The sequence below is a fragment of the Lagopus muta genome, chromosome 1 (genome assembly GCF_023343835.1).
Source record: "Lagopus muta isolate bLagMut1 chromosome 1, bLagMut1 primary, whole genome shotgun sequence".
NCBI lineage: Eukaryota > Metazoa > Chordata > Aves > Galliformes > Phasianidae > Lagopus > Lagopus muta.
The window spans coordinates 145190107-145216183 of NC_064433.1; the positions used below are offsets into that span (position 1 = coordinate 145190107).

At 39.1% G+C, this 26077-nt stretch overlaps 1 protein-coding gene across 1 annotated transcript in view; it reads right to left on the reverse strand.

The window, feature by feature from the left end:
* The window catches only part of GPC6 (glypican 6), a 728914-nt gene that overhangs the window by 37701 nt on the left and 665136 nt on the right, over positions 1–26077 (reverse strand). Inside the window, exon 7 of the mRNA XM_048962871.1 lies at positions 22658–22687. Coding sequence (XP_048818828.1) covers positions 22658–22687 — 30 coding nt within the window. The remainder of the gene's footprint in view (positions 1–22657; positions 22688–26077) is intronic.

Genomic DNA, 26077 nt, shown 5'->3' on the forward strand with positions numbered 1-26077 from the left:
CCAGCATGATCATAGGCTACCTAAATTTTTCTCACAGGCATAAAATCTTCCTAAAAATGAAGCACAGTATTTAACATGTATTACAAACTGTCTGACCTCACTGGAAAGATGTGCCCTTGGCAATGTGTATTTTCTTTCTCCCTACACATCTGATGATATCTGGATACTGTAACCAGGAAGTTATTGCTGTTGTTCTGTAGTTCAGCTAGGTGACAAATTAGTGCTGAAAACATTCAAAGCTGTTTGGCATGAAAATCTCACCAACAGCTTTCTGTGTAATTGTGATGATTTTGTACAATGATCTCCTAAGGCTGTTTATTACTGAACTCTTTTAATTTGTCATACTTAATGAATTCACATTTTGCCAGGAACATTTGATAATTTGAAATAGAAACTTGAAAATCACCACCAAGACTTATTTCCAAGGCAGTTCAACTATCTGATTTCCTTCTAGAAGATTATCATGTTTGAATGGTGCTTATACTTCCTACATTCAGTGTGATGATAAAAGACATCATACATAAGGTGCGTGCAGAGGCTCTACACCTGCACATGGAGTATTGTACCACAGATTAGTTTTATTTGATGTTGGAATAATAATACTGGGATCATCATCTTGTCTTTTCCCTTTTAGAAATTAAATCTGAAAAGAAAAAAATCTAACTTACTGTCTATTTTTCAACTAGATTCATGAATGAAATGAATTTCATGAATATGTTTAATGCCTTTTGGAGAATTATACCACGTAGGTGCTTTATAAATGTGAAAAATTGACGATTTTCTATTCTCTGTATAAGTAATTTTTTGGAAGCCTTGGAAGAATGAAGAGACTGGGTATCAGCACTTACAGGGATAAGAAAGAACTCCCTAAGAACTGCAAATGGATCTGTAGGCTTCTGGTTAGAACAGACAAGGTATATTACTGCCTTGGTGGTGACTGATGCTTTTGAGGACAGAGATAGAGGTGAAGTCTATGTATTTAGAAAAATACTGGCAGACAAATGAAGCCAAATGCACCTTAATTTGCTGTCTTAATCTATGGCAGGTGAAACAATAAGCTAAAAGAGTTCAGAGTTTGTAGCTATTTTATTTTATTTTTTAAGAAAGGAAAAGGAAATTTCTCTTTTGTTACAAAGCTTATACGAAAATCCCATTGTTAATGATCCCATTCTAAAAGAACTGAAACCCTGCAGGGAAGTTGCTGGGTAGAGATATCTCAGCAGGGCAGTGGTTGCAGCCAGCAGATTGTACAGCAAACACAGCTGGTGGGATCAGCTATAAAGAATAAATCCAGCCCAAATCCGCAATATATATTTTCCCATGATGTATCTGAGATTGTCTGAACGTGTAAGAAGAGTGATAGGACAAGGTGGGGGGTGAGAAACTGGAAAAAGTCTCTCTGCTAGAAAAAAAATTCTATGTGCTCAAGCAAAGGCCTCATTGCCACAGGTCATGAGGGATATCTCAGGCCGGAGCATCCGGAAGCTCTCCTCTCTATCAGTATCAGAGCAGTTGGAAAGGAGTCCTCACAGCTTTTCTGAAAGATGTTGCAAAGTAGATACCTGAGATACCTGCATGTTACAAAAATGATGTACCTTCATATTCTTTCTTGGTATTTTTCACAATCTAGTCATTAAGAATTGTATATGATTTTGTCAGTAAATTCTCAAACAGAAGAGCACAGAGTCTCGTGTTTACGGAAATAAAGATTTGTAAGCCATTCCCTTTCCCCTGTAGTAGTAACAACACAACTTTCTGTCAGCTGGTGACAAACTTATTTTTAGAAAGCATCGAATCTCATTACTGTTGGGATCAGCCCAAACAATTGTCAGCAAGAAACCTGGAACAAGTGTCAGTGGTGCAATCACTACCCTAAGCTGTTCAAACACAGAGCACAGTAAATGCTATCCTACTACCTACAGAAGAAATTCTTAATTACACTCCTTCAGTCCTCATTTTGTTTTCAGAATGTAGAGTTATGACGACCTTCTCTTCTTGGCTGGCACTATATAAACCCTGAGTTCTCATTCATATTTAGCTGAAAGGATTTTCATCTAGTACTGTGCAACAAATCAAAAACCTGCAGGAACCTGCAGATATTTTATAGTCAATCCAGCAGGACTCTGCAGTTTTCATACTGAGTAGTAATATACGACCTCAACAAGACCCAGACAAGGGCTTGTGAGAAAGACCGTGCAGGTTTAAAATGATTGCTTTGAACGTAGAAAAGAAATATGGGTAATCATTGACGTCCCCTGACCCAGGGTAGTCTTCTGAGAGATAAGTATATGGCAGGAGACGAAGAACATCTGGGAGCTGGCAGGTTTTGCAGCTAGGTCACACCACTTGAAACTGAGATTTAAACTGATACATATATAAATAAAACTTCTGAACGTTGCTCTGAATGGGGGCAGGAAGGCTTGTTCTCCCTCTTGAAACAAGCCATTTTAAACACTGATAGACACTGGAAACAGTGCTTACTTTTCAGTCTCTAAATAGACAAAATAACTTCAAAAGTAAAGCCTTAAAAAATCACAAGGAAGGTTTGGATTGTTCTGAGGTGTTACAACATGCTGTGACTGGGAGAAATTTACCACATCACCCAGATTGTTAAAGATGAACAGTTCAGAGGAAGGCTGACGTGTGTGGGAGGAGGCTACTGGGAGCCAAAATAAGCTGTGAGATATGGCACAACCATCCTGCAGAGCAGTATGTCCTACATTTGTATTCCTACTGTTTCTAATGCATGAACAAAAAGAGGATTCTGGAGCTGGGATATGAGGGAGAACAATCTTCAGTGAGATACTAATCTATCTGCTACTGTCCAACAACACTGGAAATAATTTTAGATCTGGTTAAAGAGAGTCATAGTTACCTCAAAAGGAGCTTGTACAGGCAAATGGAAGAGCCACATTGCATTTTCCAGTGCAACATTAAAAACCTGATAGTTCTCTGGTCCAAGAAATTGAGTGAGAAAGCTGGATTGAGGTGCCTTTATTGCACAGAAATCAGAAACATAAGTCAGATGCATATCAGAGGCTACCCTAAAGTCCTGTCCACCTAAACTGAGCCAACAAGAAATGCAAAACAGTGGCCACGTCCCCCTCTCTGCAAGGCAGTACTTGAACCTTTGTTAGTAGAGAAAAGGTGTGTGGCCACTACGGCAATGTGGCACTTATATTTGTGGTGGAAATAGTGAGCCCTGCTCAGTTTGAAAGATGTTTATTTCTGCTCTCAGAAGGCTCCAAAAGTAAGGCAGGTTTGGATATACTCCACTACTTAAATTAGTTTTCTATGTCAATCTATTTGCCTCCAATTTTTGGTCTTAGTACTGGGCTCCAGCCTCTTGAAGGTACAATACTGTGCTGTATCTCTTGAAAGTACCCAAATCCACTACCAGAATTAATTCCAGGTGGCCGCAGAGTAGGTGACTCTTTCATGTGGCATTTGATTTCCCTGCTCTTGTTGGTGTTCCTAAATGGTCACAATGCTGCAGGTGATTTTGTATAAACGGGCCATAAATAAAGCATGAAAAACATCTACTTAACAGTCACATAATAAAGTTCTGTAGTTATTGCTTCTCAGTGGCTTCAAAATCAAATTTGCCTTCAATATAAATAAAGTAGTGTGAGATTTTTACTTAATTAGCAACCCTCCCTTGAAGTAGGGAATTCAAGCACTTTATTTCTAGCATGGGGATTATTCCAGCTTCAAATAAAATGCATTACAACACAAGAAAGAAAAGACAAAACTAGCTCAAAATGCAGCTAGGGAGTTGTTTAGCAGCACTGGGAGACTTGCCTACAGTATGTTAGTGAAACTTTACCTATCTGTCCCATTGGTTATACCTAGTGCAGTAAGCCAACTGAATACATCTGTGACCTAAAGGGCTAGAAGAGAGTTAGCTGTCTGCAGATTCATTACAGAACACCTGAGACAACTTAGGTGAATTGGGAAGAGCAGGTGTAAATATCATCAAATATTACATCAGCATCAAAATTAAAACAGTATAACTGCACTCTGAGAGGTGGCAGGTGGCCATTCAAGTGTGTTGTAAGACCCTAAGAATCTCCTGCACATATTTAGCTCACAACTACAGCCCCAAATAATGTTTAGCTCTATAACTGATAAGGCAAATGCAATCTCTTCACTCCAATAAAGCCTTGCCACATACTTTTGTCAGTGCAAGACTGGATTCCTTTAGTGCACTCCAGCATGAGTGACCCAGTGAACTGGTCTGAACTGGGGAGTAAGCACAGAATATAACTTGAATATTGCCACTGCTTCATTGCTTACTAAGCAGCATGGTATGCCATTACACATTGCTTTGGGATCAGTTATGCTACTACACAAACAGTAAATCTTTTATCAAGATCTATTTCAATTCTTATCAAACCTGTTCTAAGGGAAATTCCCAGCTAGCTTTTTATCTTCCGAATTAACGGGGGCAGATTTGATGATATTGCAGACAAAAGGAACCCAGTCTTAACCTACTGCAAATGATATTTCACCCATTACCTCTGCAGTTGAATAAAGATGAAAAATGACCAGAAAATGACAGGGAGAACCCTATAGTGTGTGCTAGAATTTGTTCATGTAGTTAAACACACTTGCTGTAAAATCAAATGCCTTATTTCAAAGGTAATTTTTTCTAACTTCAGCATCCAAATATAGGCACTTCCTATGTTGTTGATTGGATTAAATTATTTAGTACTTGGACTTACTTTCTGTTTGGAGCCACATGGATACAACAACTTCGTTCTTTTTTGATAGTTTGAGTGGATACATTTTAAGTTTTAAACTTCAAATTTCCATTGTAAGACATTTTTCCTAAATCTTTGCATGCATTGTTTCACACTGTTCTGACTTTTCACTATCCCCGTCAGTCTTTTTTTTTTCCTCTCACAGAGATGATTTCAAGAGTTTTACTCCCTGCATTTGGTCAATGTAGCACTTAGCCTAGGGTTTCCTATGACCTATGGGTTACACATCCTCAGTTGTGTGAGGTACCTGGTCAGAATTTTCCGAGGGTGATATTGGAATAGTAAATGATAAGACAGTGTTGGAGGACTGTATTAGGTGGAGCAGATCAAAAAGTGAGCTGACTTTGTGACCTAACTGATGGCTTTTAAGAATGGTTCCTTGTACATTTCCTCATTTAGGAGGAAGTTTTTCATACAGAGGGAGGTGATGCACTGGAACAGGTTGCCCAAAAAGGTTGTGAATGCCCCATGCCTGGAGACATTCAAGGCCAGGCTGGATGTGGCTGTGGGCCAGTTGGTGGTTGGTGACCCTGCACATAGCAGGGGGGTTGAAACTAGATGAACACTGTGGTCCTTTTCAACCCAGGCCCTTCTATGATCCTGTGATTCTGTGATTCTATGAAACAGTTCCTTTGTTATGGAGAGTATTTATTGGCTAAACTGTGATGGAGAACAAAATAGCATGCAAGCAGCATGGCCTTACAATGTTCTTGTCTTGATCATACCCCAACATTTTCTTATTCAGTGATTTAGATGGATCTATCTGTTACCTATTCAGACAAAGAAATAATTCCTTAGTATTCCTCAGTACTGCATCTGTGATGGCTGGATGCAGTAGATGAAAGTCTTTGCCTGGCTTTTTCCTGCTATATCCACTGTCCCTTTCTTTGTAGAATAACACTGCATTTTGTATGTCTGAGTGGTAGCCATTTTCCCAGGTACATGATTTGTCAAAGCATGTTTCATCTAAACAGACTATTGTGATGATAACATAAACAGAATATCACAAGCGATTCAGATTAGATCACTCTCTTGGGCTGTCCTATTTTATAAATCATTTATTATTTGACCAATCTTTGTTCTACCTGAAAATCCCATACTGATTTCTAACTCTAAAAAAAATTTTGTGCACCAAATCCCATAGAAAGAAATGTCTACACAGGGGATCACAGCTCTAATAGAAACGTACACATTTGCTCCTCATTCCTTCTTTGCTGAGATCAGTCACCCAGAAAGGTCAGACATTCCTTTTTGAAATTAAAGGACATTAAGTACCACTTAAGTACCTTAAGTGTCTTTAAATTTTTGGGTTTTTTTTTTTTCTTAATGCATTTAGTATAGGCTTTCTTCATTTATAAATGTAGATTTATAGAGGAGGATTTTAAAACAGGATGTTGAACATTGTCCCTCTGAAAATCAGGGATATCTTAGTCACTAATGTTTGGGTATAGATTTTAATGTCAGATCAGATTTTGTCAATAATTAATTTGGGTTGCTTCATTTTATGTGCTTATTAGTGTAATTTCAGTTTCTTCTCAGTGTTTATACTCTTCTGATTTACATAATTGAGTCATATATTCAAGAAAAAAAATTGTTTTACTTTAGATTTTATTAGTTGAACTCTTAATTGTCTAACTTAACTTGTCTAACATTTTCACAAGCTCCCATTTACTTTTCTCAGTCTATCTGGTGGCTTATTAAATGCTTTCCAGCACTTTGATAAAAACAGGCCAAATTTGTATTTTCTGAAAAATATTGGTCTCTCTGCCATTTTCTTTTTCTAGTGTCTCCTGTGCCATTCACACCAGAGAGAGCATTGATGCTCTGTTTCATTACATCTGTGTCTGTTATTGGTTGTGTTTGTTTTGAACAAGAAACCTGGAACAGAAACTGTGTGCAGGGTCTGGGAATGCACACATAAAACTTCTAGGACACACTTTGCTGCACCTATGTTTTGTGTCCTAGGTCATTAGCTTTTTTTTTTCTTTTTTTCCAGCACTTAAAGGGTACCATTAACAGTTCCAAACTCACTGGAAATTGATTGTCCATACATCTATACTGTATTACAAGTCCTTAGAGCAGTTTGGCACAGGCCAGTTCCTCAACCCAATTTTCTGGCGTGGTTCAGAAATGATCATTTACCAATATACCATATACCATATATCATATCCTCAAAAATTGTTCACGAGGCCATGGTCCCAGCCATGATTAAGATAACATAGCCACAACCAAACTGTCTCTAAAGGTACTGTTTAAAAGGCAAAGGCATTTCAAGAACTCATACCTTGTTGCTGTACACCACAGTTCACCACAAGTAACATTCATCTCACCTGACTCCAGTCACCTAAAATTTAGGATAGCCTACCTGTCTGCATTCCCACTGTCATCATTTTTAGAGGCTTGTTCAGTCTACCCTGCAAAAGCATGTGGGGCCTTGATGACTAACTTGAGCTCGTCTTCATGTTTTAAGTTGCTGAGGTTATGTCAGATCAATTCTATTTTGTGTATCAAAAACAGACTCTGGGCGATACAGATTTGGATAAAGAACTGTCTGCTAACAGACAACATCAATAGCATGAAATAGTTATTCTAGGGGAAATAAATGCCATAAGCAAGATAAAGAATTGATACAGAGATCTCTGTGCTATTTAGAGAGGAATGAAAGAGGATGGACAAGAGACACACCTATGTCATAGCAGTCAGAACTGTTTGAGCCAACCTTAATCATGCTGGATATCGACCCACAGGTTGGATGGCAGTGCCATTCCGATGGAACCTGTTTGTTAGTCCTGTGGAGAGGCGGGCCAAGAGGTGCAGAACGGTGCTGTGATGTCTTTATTGCCTCTAAAATCTAAGCTAGCAGCACAGTGCCAGGTGATAGAGGTATGTTAGCTCACTCAAAGCTGGCTTCTGGCTTTCTAGCTGGGAGTACAGCAGAGCACAGAGATGACCCATGACACCACTTTAACCGTGTAGTTCAAAACTGGAGGGAAGAGAACAATGGAGTCTCCCTGATTGAGCAGAAAACATTAAAAACTTTGCATAAGGGAAGGAGGCAAAAAAGAGACCTGAGACGAATGGCAGCTTGCCACTGGGTTACTCACGGCAGTCATAGCAAGCAGACCCACAGGGATAGAGCAGCAGCAACAGGATGAGGTTCTTATCCTATAAAGACTCTGCATTGCTCAGATAAAAGCCTCAGGGGTCTGCTCCTCTTCTGCACTGTGCAGCTTATAGGCTTATTTTCATTTCAATAAGGTATCATGGAACTGGCAATTAGCCAGCTTCATTCTTTCTTCTCAGCTCTCCCTGTTTCACAGCACAGTGAACTGTGCAAACTCTTGAGGCAGACAACATGTCTATTCTGTGTTGGTTTTTTTTTTTTTGGCTCCTTGACAGTTATAAGCATCTTGATTAGCCGATGGCCACAGGCACACTGTGATTCTCAGAGGGTAGCTCTGCCAGCAACTGTTTGGGAACAGGTACCCTGACGGATGAAACCTGCCTTGCCTTCAGAAATCAGGGTCGTCCTGATGTGTTGAGACAAAAGCTCCTGGAGCAATTTTTATGAGTGTCTATGAATCCTAGGATTGAAGCTTGGAGCCTGTGAGTGGAGGACAGCATTGCTGAATACTGACAACTAGATGATGCACAGCTTCGGCCTTAAGTGAGATTTATGGCTGGGGCTGGTTATGATGCAAAGAGTTTATCACTGTCAAAAGAAAAAGAGAAAACAGGCTCTATTCGTTTTAAGCAGTTAATTGCATAGGTTATTCCCTGGTGAATGGAGGCATAGACATGGGCTGTTTAACATTTTCTTGCTTGGGTGCTTAAAACATCTCTATTAATGGAAAAAATTGTTTACACCTTGAGTTCAGCATCTGAAAGTTTGAGAACTCAGCTATATGTCTATATGTTATATCCATATGATACAAATACAAAAATATATAATTTTATCACAAGGAAAAATTAAGATAAAGATGTCACAGGTGCTCTGAGTGTCTTCCTTGGTTTTATGTAACATCTTGCATAAAAATAATGCTCCAGCATAACTGGACATCACAGAGGAAGAATGCACATTAATTTCTCAACATTGATCTCCCAAACAACATATTTCAACTTTGATTAGTATAGGTCGACAGCAGCTTAATGGGGGGGAGAAAAAACAGATAAAACATGCTTTTTCTTTTTGCCTTCAAAAAAGAGAAGTCCAGGAGATGACAGACTTTTAGACTTATGCAAACTAAGGAATGAATGCTTTTTCCCAGCACTAGTAAACTTTTTGCTCAGTTCAAGTATAACTTAATGAGAAACGTCTCAATTTTCAAATAATGGTTTAGGATTAAGATGCATTTGAACCACATTTAATGTAAACATTTTATGTGTGAGATTATGTACATGTATGGTGAAAGGAAGTACTCACAGCTTTTTTATCTGTAGTGGAATGAGTACAGATGGATTTAATCTTTGTGCGTGTCCTTTTACCTTGGTGCATCAGTTATGTCATCTGTATAACAACCAGAAAATCCAGATAAATTTGTACTAGCAGGAAAACACTGGTGTTCCTCTTCTTACATTTACTGATGAGTGATGTAAAAAAGAAACAGTTTGAAATATGATTTGTACTGGTTTCCTTTTTCACAAATAAGCTGAGCTCCATACGTGAGAAACAAATTGGATTTTATTTTAACCAGATGCACAATCCTCAAGTAAATTACTGCTTTGTAACAGTGTAAGAAATCAATCTAATTCTATGTGTCAACCAGCTGCTCATATGCAAGGCTCCCTTTACAACACACCCCAGTGAAATCAGAGGCTACTAACAGCATGAAATCCAGCAGTGCCGTGCACTGGCAGCTCAGCATTCTTGTGCTTAAGGAACAATAATAAGAAAACGTTGTGAATTTCTTAAGGTGCTTGGTGAATTACAGCACGCAGTACTGTTTTTTCTTGGAGGAATATGACAGGATTTGGAGCTGTCTTGCCCTAGCAGAGAGATAATTGCTGTAATTCATTAGAGAGGCTTATTTCCATTTTTCATTACCAGAGCAAAACTTTATAAACTGCGTTGGAGGGAATGAGAGCTTTCATTTCCGCAGGCTGCATATACAATCATTTTAATTCAAACATTTGATCCATCCTATACTGGTTGTCACATTTCCTGTCTTCTCCCTGTCATTTTGTACCATTTAATTTCTTTATCAACTTGCTCCTAGTTTTACATACTCTTTCAATTCCTCTATCTTGAGGCATACAACAAGTAAACTCATGGGTGATGAGTTCGCAGGGTTTCAACAGGCTCTAACATCAATCCTACATCATTTATGCTTCAGCTATGCAAAGAGAATACTTTCACACTGGGAATTATTTTAAACTATGTCCTATTTTAAGACTATTTATTTCCCCATGCCCTTGCCACATTTTCTCACCAAAGGCGTTTCCATCTTAATAAGTTTTTTCTTACAGATGCATTGTCTATCTACACGTACATGTACAACTGTACATGAAGCTGAGTTTGTAACTCAGTTATTGTATGCTGAGCTACAGCCTGTGGTGGAAGAAGCAAAAGGTTAGAACTCCACTGCAAGTTCAGAAGGAAGGCTGAGTTGTAGCAAGAAAAAAAAAAATAAAAAGGAGACCACAGGTTACATCATTCAAATCAAGAAGAACTTCACTGTTATGACTGTAATTTCCTAAAGATTCTGCTTATAATATGCAGGTAGAGAAGCTGAAAGCTGTTATTCAAACAACAGAAATACAGATGAGATAGAAAGGTGAGGGACGCCGCAGCAACCAGTACACATTTCTCAGCCCAAACAATCCATCTACAAGTTTTTCTCTTGCTGGGAGTGGCAACCTCCAGGACAACTTTGCCTGGGCTATGCAAACCTGAAGATGTATTCCAAGTTCTGCAGCAAACCCAGGAGATACCCAATTATGATTTATTTGTTTTAAAGCTCCATTTTAGAATTAAGTTCGGAACGATTCCTAAGCTGAAATGCTTCACTCTTCTAATCCTTTGAAATCTGTAAAATACAGCTGTAATCTCTGCTTCGACATGTAATAGCAGACTGGGTCAGAAGATTGCTATGCTTCATTTATTTGCATATTTCCATTTCTAGTCCTGACTAAAACCTCATTTAAAAAAAAAAAAAAAAAGCATACAAAGAGTTCTTGACTTATTCATATATTCTGTCTGTTTCTGAAAGGAAATATGATTTAATGGCCAAGGGCTAGGATGATCAGTATCCAAATTCATTTCTAATTCATGTTCTCAATGCAAAAAGCTGTGTTTACATAGTTCTTAGGTTAATAGAACTTTCATCGTGTCAAGAGTCCTAAACAGGATCGTATCCAGAAAAATAAGAAAAAAGTCCAGTGATTTTCTTCAAACCACAAAAATGTTTGAATTTCATCAGGCTTAGGAGAAAGGGTAGAGTCAATTTTTATTTTATTTGAACTGGCTTACCCATTCTTCTTTTAAGTCAGTATGCTTCTCAGATTTTTTTTTTTAAGAGGACGTAGAATGTCTCATCTGTTATCCCAGATAACATCCCACAGATGAATTCCAACTCTTTAAGAAGGGTACTATGCAATGTAAATCTACATAATGTTTACAATTCTTTTGAAGGTGGTGTTAGCAATTTTATCTCATTTTATTTTCCTTAAGGAAAATTGGCAACATTTCAAAAGACATATGTGGAGATGAGTGCTCTTCATGGAAGCTGGATGGCTGCTGAGTGCACTTCCAAGCCAGGCTAAGCTTGTTCTTTTTTGATTAGTATGCTGGAATTCAAACTCCTTCAATGCCAGTGGATCCTTTCAGGATTAGCACCTCTTCTGATGAAGACTGAAGTTAGTTCAAGCTATTTTGTATGATGTGCAGCCCAAAAGCTAAAAGCTGATGATCCCATTGGTGAAACATGCTGCTTGGCTTTCCTTCTGTATTCATAATTGTACTGCTTGCTACTTTTGGCTGCTGAGACAACGTGCCTCAAGAGCCTTAGCATCCCCTGGATCTGCACATAAGCATACTGCCAGTTCCCCAAATAGTCAGGATAGTTCTGGCCACTCTGAACCTCCCCGTCTGCACATTAACAACACAAAAAGGAACTGTTAAGGCCTCTTTCTGCTGTTCCTCTCCTCCCTGTGCTCAAGTACACCCGCAGAGGGAAATTCAGCACCTTGCTCTACATCCCTTTCTTAATGGCTCTCATACTCCATAGAATAATTATTTGCCAATCAAGCACTGACCCCTGCAGTGATCCATCAAAATCATATCTCCTATCTCCTTCACAAATCACCATCCAGCTATATAGAAATATGGTAAATGAAAGTGAGCGTCAGGTTCCACAGAATTATAAATGATCACATGCAGAAAAGATCTAAGGCAATTTGATACTCCTATCCTTGCTTCACTCCCATGTGGCTGAATATAGAAGAAAGACTGCTTTGATTTGTAAACGCAACATGCTATTCATACAAGTAATGGTTCTTATATCCCACATGGTTTGCTCCATATTTAAATGAACATAATTTCTAAACTAGGCAAACATTTAAATATTAGTAACATTTAAACATCAGCAATAAAAATCTAAATCTCTTTCCTTCCCCTGCCTTTTTTCCCCATTTTCTTCTGTAATTTCTTTATACTGACGTATTCTATCTTGATTTCTGCCTGACAGATGCTCTCCCAATTTACCTCCAGCTGAACTTGAATCTGGCTTTTAGTAGTTGCCTAAAGATTCATAGTTGGGATTCTGTTCTCTCTCTGGTTTCTGATAACAGGCAAGGCTCGATTAACTTATCCCCATAAGTTACTATGGCAACTTTCACCAGGGAAGTCAGAATGAAGCATTCACAGGTATGTTCTTATCAGTGCACATTTCCTCTGTCTATACAGTTTAATCCATTAGAATTAAAAGGTGGATTGTGCAAATGAAGGCTAAGCCCTGGACTTTTTGCTGGTTTGTCATTAGCACAGATTACAGTTTCAGTATTTCTGGAAAACATTTCAGCAAGCCAGCAGCTAGTGGAGTAAGGTCTCAAAACCAGGTAGCATCACAGTCAGAAGCAGAACAAATCCTAAAGAGAATCTTAGTATTGTTAATCCTGTTATCACTATGACAGAACATTCTTGGCTAGTTTAAGGCATGGCTACTTGAACAAATGCAAAACAAATCAGGATTTTATAAGTGTCAGGCACTCTAGTGTATCAGATGGGGAAAAACATGGGTCTAAACTCAGTGAGTTCAACCCCAGTGACAGACACTGGCTGTGTGGTCGCTATGGGGTAGCTGAGTCCTTCCTGAAAGCATGGTAAGTTTACTTATATTTAATAGGATCATAGAATGGCCTGGGTTGAAAAGGACCACAATGATCATCCAGTTTCAACTCCCCTGCTATGTGCAGGGTCGCCAATCATCAGACCAGGCTGCCCAGAGCCACATCCAGCCTGGCCTTGAATGCCTCCAGGGATGGGGCATCCACAGCCTCCTTGGGCAACCTGTTCCAGTGTGTCACCACCTCCGTGTGAAAAACTTCCTCCTAATATCTAACCTAAACCTCCCCTGTTTCAGTTTAAAAACATTCCCCCTTGTCCTATCACTATCCACCCTCATAAACAGCTGTTCCCCCTCCTGTTTATAGGCTCCCTTCAAGTACTGGAAGACCACAATGAGGTCTCCCTGAAGCCTTCTCTTCTCCAAGCTAAACAATCCCAGTTCCCTCAACCTTTCCTCACAGGAGGGGTTCTCCAACCCTCTGATCATCTTAGTGGTCCTCCTCTGGACCTGCTCCAAGAGCTCCATGTCCTTCCTGTACTGGGTTCCCCAGTCCTGGACGCAGTACTGCAGATGGGGCCTCACAAGAGCTGAGTAGAGGGGGACAACCACCTCCCTCTCCCTGCTGGCCACCCCTTTTTTAATGCAGCCCAGAAAACAGTTGGCCTTCTGGGCTGCCAGCGCACACTGCTGGCTCATGTCCAGCTTCTTGTCCACGAGGATCCCCAAGTCCTTCTCCGCAGGGCTGCTCTCATGGAGTTCATCCCTCAGTTTGTATAAATACCTGGGATTGCCCCGACCCAAGTGCAGCACCGTGCACTTGGCCTTATTTTCTTCACGCATGGAGGGTTTCCAGGTTGTCTGCTCTGAGTGCATGTGGGCAGAGTGCTAACAACATGGAGAAGCTGCTGCATATGCTGAGTGCCTGCAGAGCTGGGCTGACATGCTAGAGTGAGAGGGCAGTCTCATTTGGTCCAGGAGATCAGAATTGAACCTTCAGGTGGGTAAAACATAGAAATATCCTGGTCACATCTTCCCTCTTAGAATGACACCCTTTTAATCTGTTTTCTCTCTGATTAAGGAAATGGCTGACAGTAGAGTGTTTTCTCAAGGGTATGAGTGGTCTTGAAGTGATTATGGTGCCTGTGCCTTAGGGAGACATTAACGAAAAAATGGCATTGAAGAATATGTCCCTATATATCATTACCTGTTTTCTAGGTTTCTGAAAGAGTATTTGCCAGCCGTGTTATTTCACATTTTAGCACAGAAATAAATCAGTATTATAACCTGTGGGAAATAGGATTTTTTTTGTCAAACTGCTTCCACAACTAGCTTGAGAATTCCAAGGGTTGTGTCCCACCGCATTAATTTGTAGCTGGTCACATTCCTGTGTGAACTGCTGCACATTTCACAGGCAGTATTTTTCCTCCAGTCAATCTCACTCCTATCTATCTATATCCAGTTGTCTTCATGATAAAAAAGATTTTTAAGGGACTCAGTTTTGCCACAGTGATTTCTATCAAGCAAGGAGTGACTTCATGAAAAATCTTGATGAAGGTGGGCCTCTCTCTGCAGGTAGAGAGGAGCTGAGTTCACCACTTCTCATCTAACACAAGTTTTTACATGGGTGAATTCTGGCTGTGAATAAGGAGCCGTGCTGGTGAGTAGCCGGGAGGTGAGGTGGGGTTGAGCCAGGAGCTGTTATTTCGTACCAGTGTGACCATTCCACGTGGGAGAGGTAGGCTGCATATAAAAACAGCTGTGGTTTCCCAGTCCCATCCCTTAATATTACTGACCACATAAGAAAGTGCTTTGTGCCTTATGAAGACAAGAGTATTCACAGTCTTCAGGAGTCCTGTACCTTGGACAGAACTGCTTGTCTATTGCTCTGCACTTTGAGGTGAAATCTTTACTCTTGCCTGAGCATAAGTGACAAGGGGAAGGCTGAAACAAATTTCTCCTCATTCTCTCCAGGGACAAACCGATATTGCCAGTTCAGACTTTAGGTATTATGGAGATCATGCATTCCAAAAACTACTCACTCAATTCCTACAGTACAAATGAATGGTTAGAAAATCATGCAGAGACAACAGGCAATGGCTGGGAACTCTATATGTTCTACTTTATAAGAAAAAAACAGCTGGAATGAAGGTCTCATTAAGATCTTCAAGACAGGAACAGATTTCTAATGCGTATTCAATGCCTAATTACCACAGAATGACCACTTACTGCCGAAGCAAAATAAATATAATTACTGTACAAGAGTACAATAGCAATTCCCCAGTTTATCCAAGTTTATAGATTGTGAGCTCTGTAAGAAAATGTCTGAGATTGGGATTTATCCCACAGTACAACCATCATCTACACTGGAAACAGGAACTGCAGGGTATAATTGCTTCTTAATCCAGTTCAGATTTTTCTAAACCAGTTCAGATCAACTGTGCCCTGAAAGTTCCTATCTCTCTCAGCTGATAGCAGGGGAGATGTGATTTGGGTGGCTATACAGTTAGATACCTACATTTGGTCAGCTGAATTTCATATGAATTAATAAATAGTAGCTGAAAGCATTTTTTTATTTATGTATTATTTCTAAGATTATGAATGTTCATTGATTTTAAACCCACTAACATTCATTATAAGTTCATGGGAAATAGGATTTTTTCTCAGGTTCATTTCTTAAGCAGCAATTTTTTTTCTTAAATGATTGCTGTTTTTCTGTGCAGAAGAAACGTGGTTTTCAAACTACCCTTACTTCTGCATATATATCACACTCCTAATATATGAGCACTGTAGGTATGTTATATTAAAAAAGACAGAGTACTTCAAGCAATTAGCTTTTTACTTTAGTGACTAGAGCTGTTATTTAGGTAATACAATTATTGCTACATACTAGGGTTTTTTATAGGCTCAAATGTTTAAGGAGAAGAGCAACTTTCATTTAGACCATTTGCATTTGGGTTCCTGTATACAATTTACACCATCCAAATATGTAATAGGAAAATTCCAAGTACTTTAAATTCATGCAATTATCCTAGTGACTTTTAAGTGCTAGCTGTGTAGCAGATGTAGTTTCCGCCCATACTAATGAATGAGAGTTTCAGTTCCATGAGACTGACAGCATTCCTCTTGCCTGTATTTAAAAGCTCTCTGTGTGGGCACAAATAGGAGAGCTGTGTATCAGAGCCCCACCAGTCAGTGAAGACCTGATTCAGTTGCCTGTACACAGGTATCCACTGCCTTTCTGTCTTACACACATCTGTACAGGCACACCATATCTGAGGTCTTAGGTGCTGTTCTGTTTACAAAGAAGTTAAATTGCTTCTGACAGGTTCTTACCAACACCAGGTAAAGCATTCATAGATAGGCTAACAGCCATATTTACAAAGAGGAATGGACCTCACCAAGTTATGAAGTGGCTCTTTGGCTACACAGCTTTTTTCAGGAAACAGCTCAGGTCTAAGAGATATTCTCACATCTGTGACTGGCCCTTATATGGGCCCAGGATGGTTCCACTCCATCTGGTCAGTGTGAAACACAGGTGCCAACAATTTGCCTTTGTTTCCTGGGTCAGCCACACACCTTTGCCAATTGCTCAATCACCAGGTGCTCAATCACCAGTTCAAGTTGTGACCTCACAGTTCCCATGCAGACGACTCTCTTTTCAGCCTATTGGTCTTCTAGGCAGTGGAGTTTAGGGCATTATTCACTTGGCTGAATGTCTATTTTTGGTCTGATTTAGGATCTAATAAATATCTCCTACACATGTCATTCAATAACAAAAATAATTGAGTCTAATGACATTTCAGAGTCCTCTGGAGAATTCAGAAGATTGAAGAACTCCTACAAGGACCTTATCACGTCTGTTAGTTCCTTGTAGATGCCTTGATATTTCAGAACTTCTCCCTTCCCTCCCTTAGATGAGGCATTTGTGTTTCAGCAGAATAATCCTTCCTGCTATTGATCACCCTAACTAGCTCTTCATTGCTACCAGGGGAGATTAACAAACCTGGCTCCACCTGTGTTATAGATACTGGGTTAGACACTGTGAATATCACTCTTTTTTTTTTTTTTTTTTAAACCAGAAATAACATGCACATTACACGTACACAGAGTGTAAGAAGCAAAATACAAGAAAACCAACAGTTGTTTACATATCTACTAATGTCCTCAGTCATCTTCACTTTGGTAGATGTATCTGTGCAGAAATCAAGTATTGACTGCTCAGTAGAAGTTCAGCTCTAGTCCTCTGCAAGCTAAGTATCTTGTCAAGTCCAAGATTCCTCATAGCTGACAGAGAAACACTGGTACTTCAAAGGGTCTATTCGTGTGATCTCTTGCAGGCATCTACATCAGACTGTGGGAATTATGCTCAGAAAATGCCTGTTTTCTTAGATGGCTGTGGAAGGAGCCCATACAACTAACTCCTATTCCTGTAACTGTAGTTCACTATTGCTGTGTACCTCAGTACAGGCCGTTGTCCAGAGTGGGTTTTAGTGAAGGAACTTGAAGGTATGTTCCTGCTTTCCAGGATGACTTAGTATCTAAAGTAGAAATACAGGGGCTATGTGTTTTGCCCTAGCATTGGAGTTATGGTGATGCTAGGGTCTACACCCAGACCTACAGTCAAAAAAGTGCTGCTGGGTCTATTAGCATGCATAACTTTAGATTAATTCTTAGCTGATGATGGATATGATATACTCAGATATGATGAAGCCTTTCCTTCTTCGTTCCCAGTATAATTAAAGGTCTTGTCTTTCCCATCAATTAATATTTAGAATTACTCACTCAATATTTTCTCTTTATGAGCAGCTACATTAAAGAAACATTTTGTATTGCTGTCCGACCAACCTATACTAACTAATACACTGATATAACTGCAGAATGGGAGAGAAAAGGTGGAAGAAAATATAGGAAATCTATTAAAATGTAAAATATTTGTTCTCGACTAAGGCAAGTTCAGCAAAGGGTCACTGTATATATGGAGATTAATCTTCTTAGTTCCAGTATTTTACGTGCCTTTAACTACTAGTAGTATACTTAAAAGTCCATAAGGTGTCAATTTCTATAACAGCCAAGAAAAATGTGTGAGCTTGGGAAATCAGTTTTTAGTCTGCTGTAACCTACTATTTGTTATTAGTGGAGTCCAGCATTGCACCTCCTGATATGAGTTCACAATATATCTGTGTGCTGCAATCTAGCACAATATAAACTGCTGAAAAAGGCTCCAGAGAACTAATTGCCACTATAGGGTAACACATATTTTTTCTTTTGAGAGTGAGAATCACTTCTTGCAATTCAGAAATAATCAAAGCTTTAATTTCTCTGGTTGGTATCCATACTTGTGTACATCTAACTTGATGCTGAGAAGATATCTTATGGTCTGTGATCACTTGCACAAAAGGACCCTCTAATTCTCTAGTGGTAAATGAACTGGTGATACATTACAAAATCCCTTTTTTATGAAAACTTAGTAATGCTTTTAGAACCTGTTGCTAGTAGTCATATTAACCCTGCAAGAATACATTGCAGCATAACAACTTTCAGACAGGTAGTCAGTCATAGTTGTTACTCTCATGTTACTTGGAAGCATCTAAATGAGCATGGTTTATGTACTGCAAGTAGAGAGAGAATATCTGCTACCAATTGCTTCTCTTAGTGTTATGTCAAAATGCTAAATTGCAGAGGATTTTTATACAGTCAGTATCTTTCTGTGGCATTAACAAGAACATTAAGAATTTACTTTTCCCTCTGCAAAGATTCATACACAGACATGAAATGTGATCTATCTTTCAGCTGAAAGAACAGTGTTGATATATTTCCTACATAGGCTCATCATCATAGCTCAGGGGAGACCTTATTGCTCTCTATAACTTCCTGAAGGGAGGTTGTAGTGAGCTGGGGGTCGGCCTCTTCTCTCGTGTCATTAGTGATAGGACCAGGGGAAATGGTTTCAAGCTACGGCAGGGGAGATTCAGGCTGGACATGAGGAAGTATTACTTTTCAGAAAGGGTGGTCAGGCACTGGAATGGACTGCCCAGGGAGGTGGTGGAATCACCGAGCCTGGGGGTGTTCAAGGAAAGGCTGGATGTTGCGTTGAGGGACATGGTTTAGTAGGAGCTATTGGGAATAGGTGAATGGTTGGACTGGGTGATCTTTTAGGTCTTTTCCAACCTTAGTGATTCTATGATTCTATGATTCTATGATCTTCTAGAGGCTGATAATAAAAGCTTTCTGTATATTGAAAAAAAGCAAACAACCATACCCTTTTTTGAGCAGAATAAAAAATATCAAATGGAAGGAACTGGATTTTAATCCATATTTACAGTGGGGGGAATTGCCATTGGCCAATTTGTGCAGCCTCCAGAATGAACTATTTTTTCTGCACACTAGTGAACCTCCTAGTTGCCTGATAATACCACAACAATAACTGTATTAGAAATATGATTAGAAATATCAATCAATATATTTTGCAGATGCACTTCTCCTTTTGTGCACTTCTGTTTCATAAATTCTAACTCCAAATCCTGGTATTGCAGTTACATTAAGACATCTACAAATTGGCTGTCTGAGCTAATCATTCAGACTCTCTTCATACTCAGTGGGGAGAAATGTGAAATTCAAATGGTAATTCAGATTCTTGTCATTTCCAAATGAGTACCTTAAGCAAGGTCTGGAGGTGTCTAGATCTTGCCATTGATTAATAGGAGAATGACGCAATGGCTCAGATTTAAATAGCAATGTGTTAAAAGATAGAGCAAATAAGTCCAACTTCATGTTTTTATTGATTGATATGCACACATGCAAAATTTAGCCTGTATATCCTGCTTTTCTTTACACTAGTAGCCGAGTTCTGGAATCACTTCATACCTCAACAACTGAAGACCTATGACTGCCTTTTTTTTCATCTTCACTGCCTGTAGAGAAGTCTACTAATTGGGAGCAGATTCTGTTTACGGGCTTTTTATGCCACATAATGGTAACAGATGCACATTATTCTTCTTATACCTCCAAGAATTTCCTGGAAGTGAGATGATGACTCTAAGTGGATTTTGACACCCGTCGGATAAAGGAAGCTCAACTTCCTAACAAGTACATTTTTAAAAGATGCTCAAAACAAATGCTGTGTTCAATGGGACAGTCGGACAACACATCCCTGTTCAGGCAAGAGAGACACTGCATGGTGATCAAGATTTTACATTTTCTTGGACAATTAATTGAGGCAGAGAACTGTTTTACTGCTATTATTGAAAGATAGTCTTTCCTTACTCATACTAAACCAAGTTTGAACAGCAGGCTGACCCATTCCACCTGAAGACAGAGGCAATCACTGTAATAAAGCACTTTCTTAGTAACAGCTTCATGCACATTAGGAGTGCAATGCATCAGGGACAGCAGCATGCAGAACTGTTCAACTGGGTTATGGAATAATACCACTGTTTTTAAAAACTGATCTCAGACAGGTCTCCTGCGGGGATTCTGACAGCTGCCATCACTCACCACCTTTGCCACTAGTATTAACCAGAAAGGAAAATGTGATAGCGCAGATTTAAACTTAGATGTTGCAGTTACATAGAAACCAAGGATAACCAAAATCTGATTCTAAGTGAACACCTCTTCAAGGAGAAGCAAGTGAATCCTAAATCTGATACCAAATGACCACGACAAATGTTGAAAAATTTATTTATTAACTGTATGTATTGTATCCAGATAGATAATGAGAAGCGGGACTCTAAATACACAAGATCTAAAATTGCAGGAGCCGAGCTGCTTGCATTTTACAGGAATGATCTGTTGATAATTAATAGCACACAGGAAGAGATGGCATGTCCAACAGCACAACATCTACGCCTTGTGGGGGAGTAGCCTGTGGGAAGCCAGTAGGCATCCTAAACACTTGTGTGAGTCCGTTAGCTTCACTCTTAAAAGTGTGACCAATACTTTCTGAATTATGGAGTCTTTTACAGACTCATTGCGTTTTTCCCTATGGGCTCTGTATGCAAAAGGTGTTTGAAAAATTCATTTCTTATAAGCACTGATTTTATTCTAGAGTCTCTAGAGAAATAAAATCTGGACAATAAACATCCTGTCTCAGGAATATTGTGCTATCATTGCATATATTTAACATGTCTAGACCCTGGACTAGAAGGATTCTAACAAAATTCTGCTGTTGGGAGTGCCCCAGAGGATTCGCCAGGCAATTCACCTCAGTGTCTTCAAGGTATACTGTCCTGTTAATTTTGGTCTACTGATTTTTTTGTTTTGTTTGAATTATATTTTCTGCTTCAAGTAGTTTTGGTGCATTGGGAAGGAATTGTTCACAACGGATTTCTTAGGTTACTACTGAGTTTTTTATTGCAACACAAATCATTACACAATGGAATAAAAGATATTTTAAAAATATGAATGAATGGACACTTAAAATACATCCCACTGTATTCCTAAATTAGCCATTTCAGGTTCTTTTGTTCATAGAAGCTGAGTCTTAATTTACTTTTATTTTAAAGAAACCAGGAGGGAAGATAAGGCAACATTTTCCTACAAAGTGTGACAAAATATATTCACCTCCCACAAGTAAAGAGCATGAAAGGGTTTAATTTTCAGACTGGGTGCATTTTCATCCACTTATCTATGCAGCCACTATACTGTGCTTGAATGTAAATCACTCCCCAAATGCTATGGCCAATTTCTCAGTTGCCTGTCTGCATAGTATGCATGTGCATTATGCATTACATGGTTAATAGTGCATCAGCTCCCTTGTGGAAAATCAAGAAAGCTTCCACGTCCTCTTGAAAGAGAACGTGGAATTATTTTACACACGTCCAGCCAGGTCAGGCTGCATTTTATGTTCTTGGGAGAAATTCCAGGTGAATAAAAGCAGCACTGTGCTGTATGGTGACACGGTGGATTCAGAGGTACTTGAGGCTGCTCAAATGCAGGAAGTAGGTATGGCTAGATCAACATGTTGCTCTGTAGATTAATTAGTCCTGCTAACAAGCAGGATATAATAGGCCTGTGAGGAAAAAGCTGTGAGGTACTTCACAAGTGAGGTGATGCATACCTGTGTGGTGCTGCCTTCCTGACTCTCCTTGACCTGTTGAGGGGGCCTTTGTCTGAAACTCATGGATCTCCAAAACTCACAAAACTTCTGAAACTGAGAAGACTAAGGGGATCTACATCGCAAACTCACACAAAGCATCTAAGTGGTTTGCCCAAGATCAGACAGTGAGACAAGGATAGCTTTAGGGAGCCTAGGATGGCCTGGGAGATTGTTTCCTTTGCTTGAGTGCTATCTATCTCAACACACAGGCCCCAGAGCTTGGTGCCACTGCAGTGTCTGCTTTGCTGCACATGCATATATGGTGGCTGAGATCATGTAGACACTTAGGGCAGCTTTTAGTTCACTGAGGGAATGCACCCCTGTTTGGAAAGAATCAGCAGTCCTAAGCTCTGGGCAGCACCAAACGACTTAGTGTAAAATTACTGCCAGTGTTTTAGCCTACTTGAGACACAGAAAGGAAAGATGGTGAATCTGAAACTTAAAGAATTGTTTAGCCCAGCACTGTACAAAGACAAATGGGAATGAAGATGAAGAATAAGAATACCAAAGCTTACACCATGTTGCATTGTCCTCCAGATAGTCCTCTGGGAAGCAAGAGGGAAACAGATTCAGGGAACAGAAGAAACAAAATGAAATAAAACAAAACAGAAACAAAACAAACAAAAGAAAAGAAAAACAAAACAGGTTATACCAAACAGGCAACCACAGAGAAGATAACGAGTTTTTAAAAGCAGTATATATTAAATAAGAAATCTTAGTTCGTACTCTATAGAAGCAGATGAGTTCCACGGTTAAAGTTATTTAATTTCTGACACTATTTATCTTAACATTAGATGCAATTGCTAGATGCCTTAGCCTAAAGTTGTCACTATTTGGCACTTTGTAGAAGAGAGCTGGGAAATGATTTCTCGGAGAGGTTTAAATATGTACATTATGAGCTAAATTATAGTTTAGAAATATTTAATCATATCTCAATTGCATAAACGTATGTTTAGACAAATGAATGATGGCCATCATTTCTCTTGATTAAAAATGAAAAATAGATATTCAAATCTGAGATAGTAATTTAAGCATCAAAATTGGAAAGACAGTTGTATATATTTATACTACTGATCTCTACATTTAATCACTAAACTCCTCATTTTGGCTTCTGTTATAACCAGGAGAGAAATAGGTTGGAATCCAGTTATCTAAATATAGGCATACAAAGTACATTCAGTGTTACCTAAATATAGGCATGTAAAATAAATTCAGTAGCTTTGAGGTTCCATCTTGCTTCCAGACAGGCTTTCTGTGTTTTTTCTAGTAACATTTAGATATCTTGAAAACCATAGGCGTTACAAGTAGCATTAAGTGACTGTTTATGCAGCTGAATCCCAACTAGGGGGATCTGACAGTCAGATGCCAGATAGTAGGCATCTTAGGTATCCTACTTTATTTTCAACCCCTGTCCAGGAGAACACAGGCATCCTGAAGGACTGTCCTAACTGCCAGCTCAGTCTGATGTTCTAGATACCCTGAGGCATCTCAAACAGCTTTGCATATCTAAATGTGGATAACTAAATTGAGACTTTCATTTCCCACTCGGTGAGCAGTGTCTGTAACTGCTGGGGTAAGTCACTCTCTGAAGACATATGTCTCTCTCCATTGACTTTGGAAAGAGCCTGGCTTTTAGGCCCCATGCTGAGAAGACCTGATGTAATTGCCTGAACATAGGTTCTGCTTGAGATGCTGCAGCATATTCTACCTGGCTCCCCTTAGCTACTTTGGAGGTACCTGAATCTTCTCACCACATCAGTCAGTCCCTTGTTTCTAGTACAGTTAGGAGTCTCAGATAGTGCTTTACACCCATGCTTAGACAATTCTCTCAATATCTATATGACTTCCTAAATACAACCAATATATTCAAATTCACCTACATGTGCTTTAGGGCTTTTTCACATTCCTCACAATTAATTTTGATCTATTTTTTCTTTGTTAAGCTTTTCTGGTTAACACTGTGACAGTAACACATGGAAACCTCTCTTCTTGAAATGCAATAGCTGGATTAATTAAACAAGTTCAGCAAGGATGAAGAAGCGTGTTTTCAGAAGGGTTCAGTACCTGACTGTTTCACTATAGACTCCTTATGAGAGATCTGCTTTCTGCAACATACCTGATAAAATATGCTCAACTGAATTAAGCTCATAAACAGGAATATGAGCATGAGTTAAAAATTGATTCAGATATGCTATCTACTTGAGATGCAGAGGAAATATTTTCTAAGCTCAGTCACTTCTAAGGGCACGTTGTCAAAGACATGAAAGCAGAATTGTTTGTTACTTCTCCTTTTGAGGCTTGCATAGCTGGATGTTTGGACTTTGTGGTGACAGTTAAAACTTAAATGGTCTAACAGTGTTTTATGAATAAAATATCCAGAATAGACTTCTAACAGCATTAATGTAAGGCTGACTCAATGAGGGAAAGTTCCTCTACATAAAAGCAGATAATAATTACTCCTTATTTGTATTTCTTACATCTATAATAATCAAACGGGGCTTTAAACATTTGACACTACTATCAAAATTCTCATCCTGCTGTACATTTGTATTTAATAAGCAATAGGAAATGATCAGCGTGCAGACTGGAAAACTGCTTTGAGTGGGGTTCTCTGTGTCCTGTTAATGATGCAAGAATGGAGAGGATCTAACTGAAGCTGGTCTTCCAGGTTCTGTCTATAGTTAGTGAAGAGAGATACGTGATTTAAGGAATGATTCATCGCGTAACACACTGAGAGTCTAATGTAGGCAAGTTGAATGGTGCTCCTGTGAGGCAGGAGTACAACATTTATATCCTTCTGGATAAAATTACCGAGGATGGTGTGAGATGTAGGCAGTGACCTTTCCCAAGTGTTGCTAAGGGATTACAGCTCTGAAACAAGGCCTTCTGCCCTAATCCACATAAACAGCCTTTCCTCGCTCTAGCTCAGATCAGTGGCCATCTCAAGTTTCAGGGATTGTTGCTCTCAACCCAAAAGGAGACAACACACTTATCACTGCCGTTTGGAGATGGATTTGATACCCACACACATAGCTAACAGGGCATGAATAGTTACTATTTTAAATATCACCAGCAAGAAAGACAAATAATCATTTTCCTGTAATAACTCGTCACAGAAAAAGCAATAACGCTAAATTATTATTATTTTTTTCTTTTTCTGAAATAATGCCTCAATAAAGCTAGTTAAATTGCATAGGGAAAAATCCCCTTTGAAATTCTAGAAGTTGTTTTGAGTAATGAGGGATTGCCTTCACTGGCAGTTTTCATTTGTTACAGCCTTTAAAGGCCAGCAGCATATCTATCTCACATTAGTGCTTTATTCAAGATGCTGCCCAGTATTTTGGAAGTTTGTAGTGTAAAAAGACAACAATATTTAGAAGCGAACATGGAAGATCTTATGAAGCGTTTTTCAGTGCAAAAATGCTCCAACAGTTCTTAGAATATAGCAAGCGGACCTGTGCTACCAGCCTTTCTTTCCCTTTGTGGCTTTCCTCTCACCTTACTCTTTTTCAGCCTTTAACTTTGACCAGAGCATGACTAAAGTCTGCTTGCTTCAATGACCTTTAACTTCAACTTGGAAAGTTCGAGTTAAGATCCAGGCCCTACACTGCACCAAGCAAAAAGGACTGCTTCTGTGAATCTCAAGAGATAGGATAAAATTAAGATACTGTCAAATATGAATTGAGCATTACCAGCAAGATTTTTAGGCCAAGATGCTATACTGTGTTATGAATCTACTGTGTTAGAGACATCTAACTGTACAACAGAGATCTTTTCTCTTCCTCATTTTAGGATAATCAAGCTATACCATTTCCAGCGAAAAAGAGAACTCAAAATATTGGGTTTAGCTGCAGAGCAATCCCATGTCCTGACTAGAAAGTTGATAGTTTTCATTTGAATTGCAACAGAGATTGAGGGAATACAGTAGATTAATG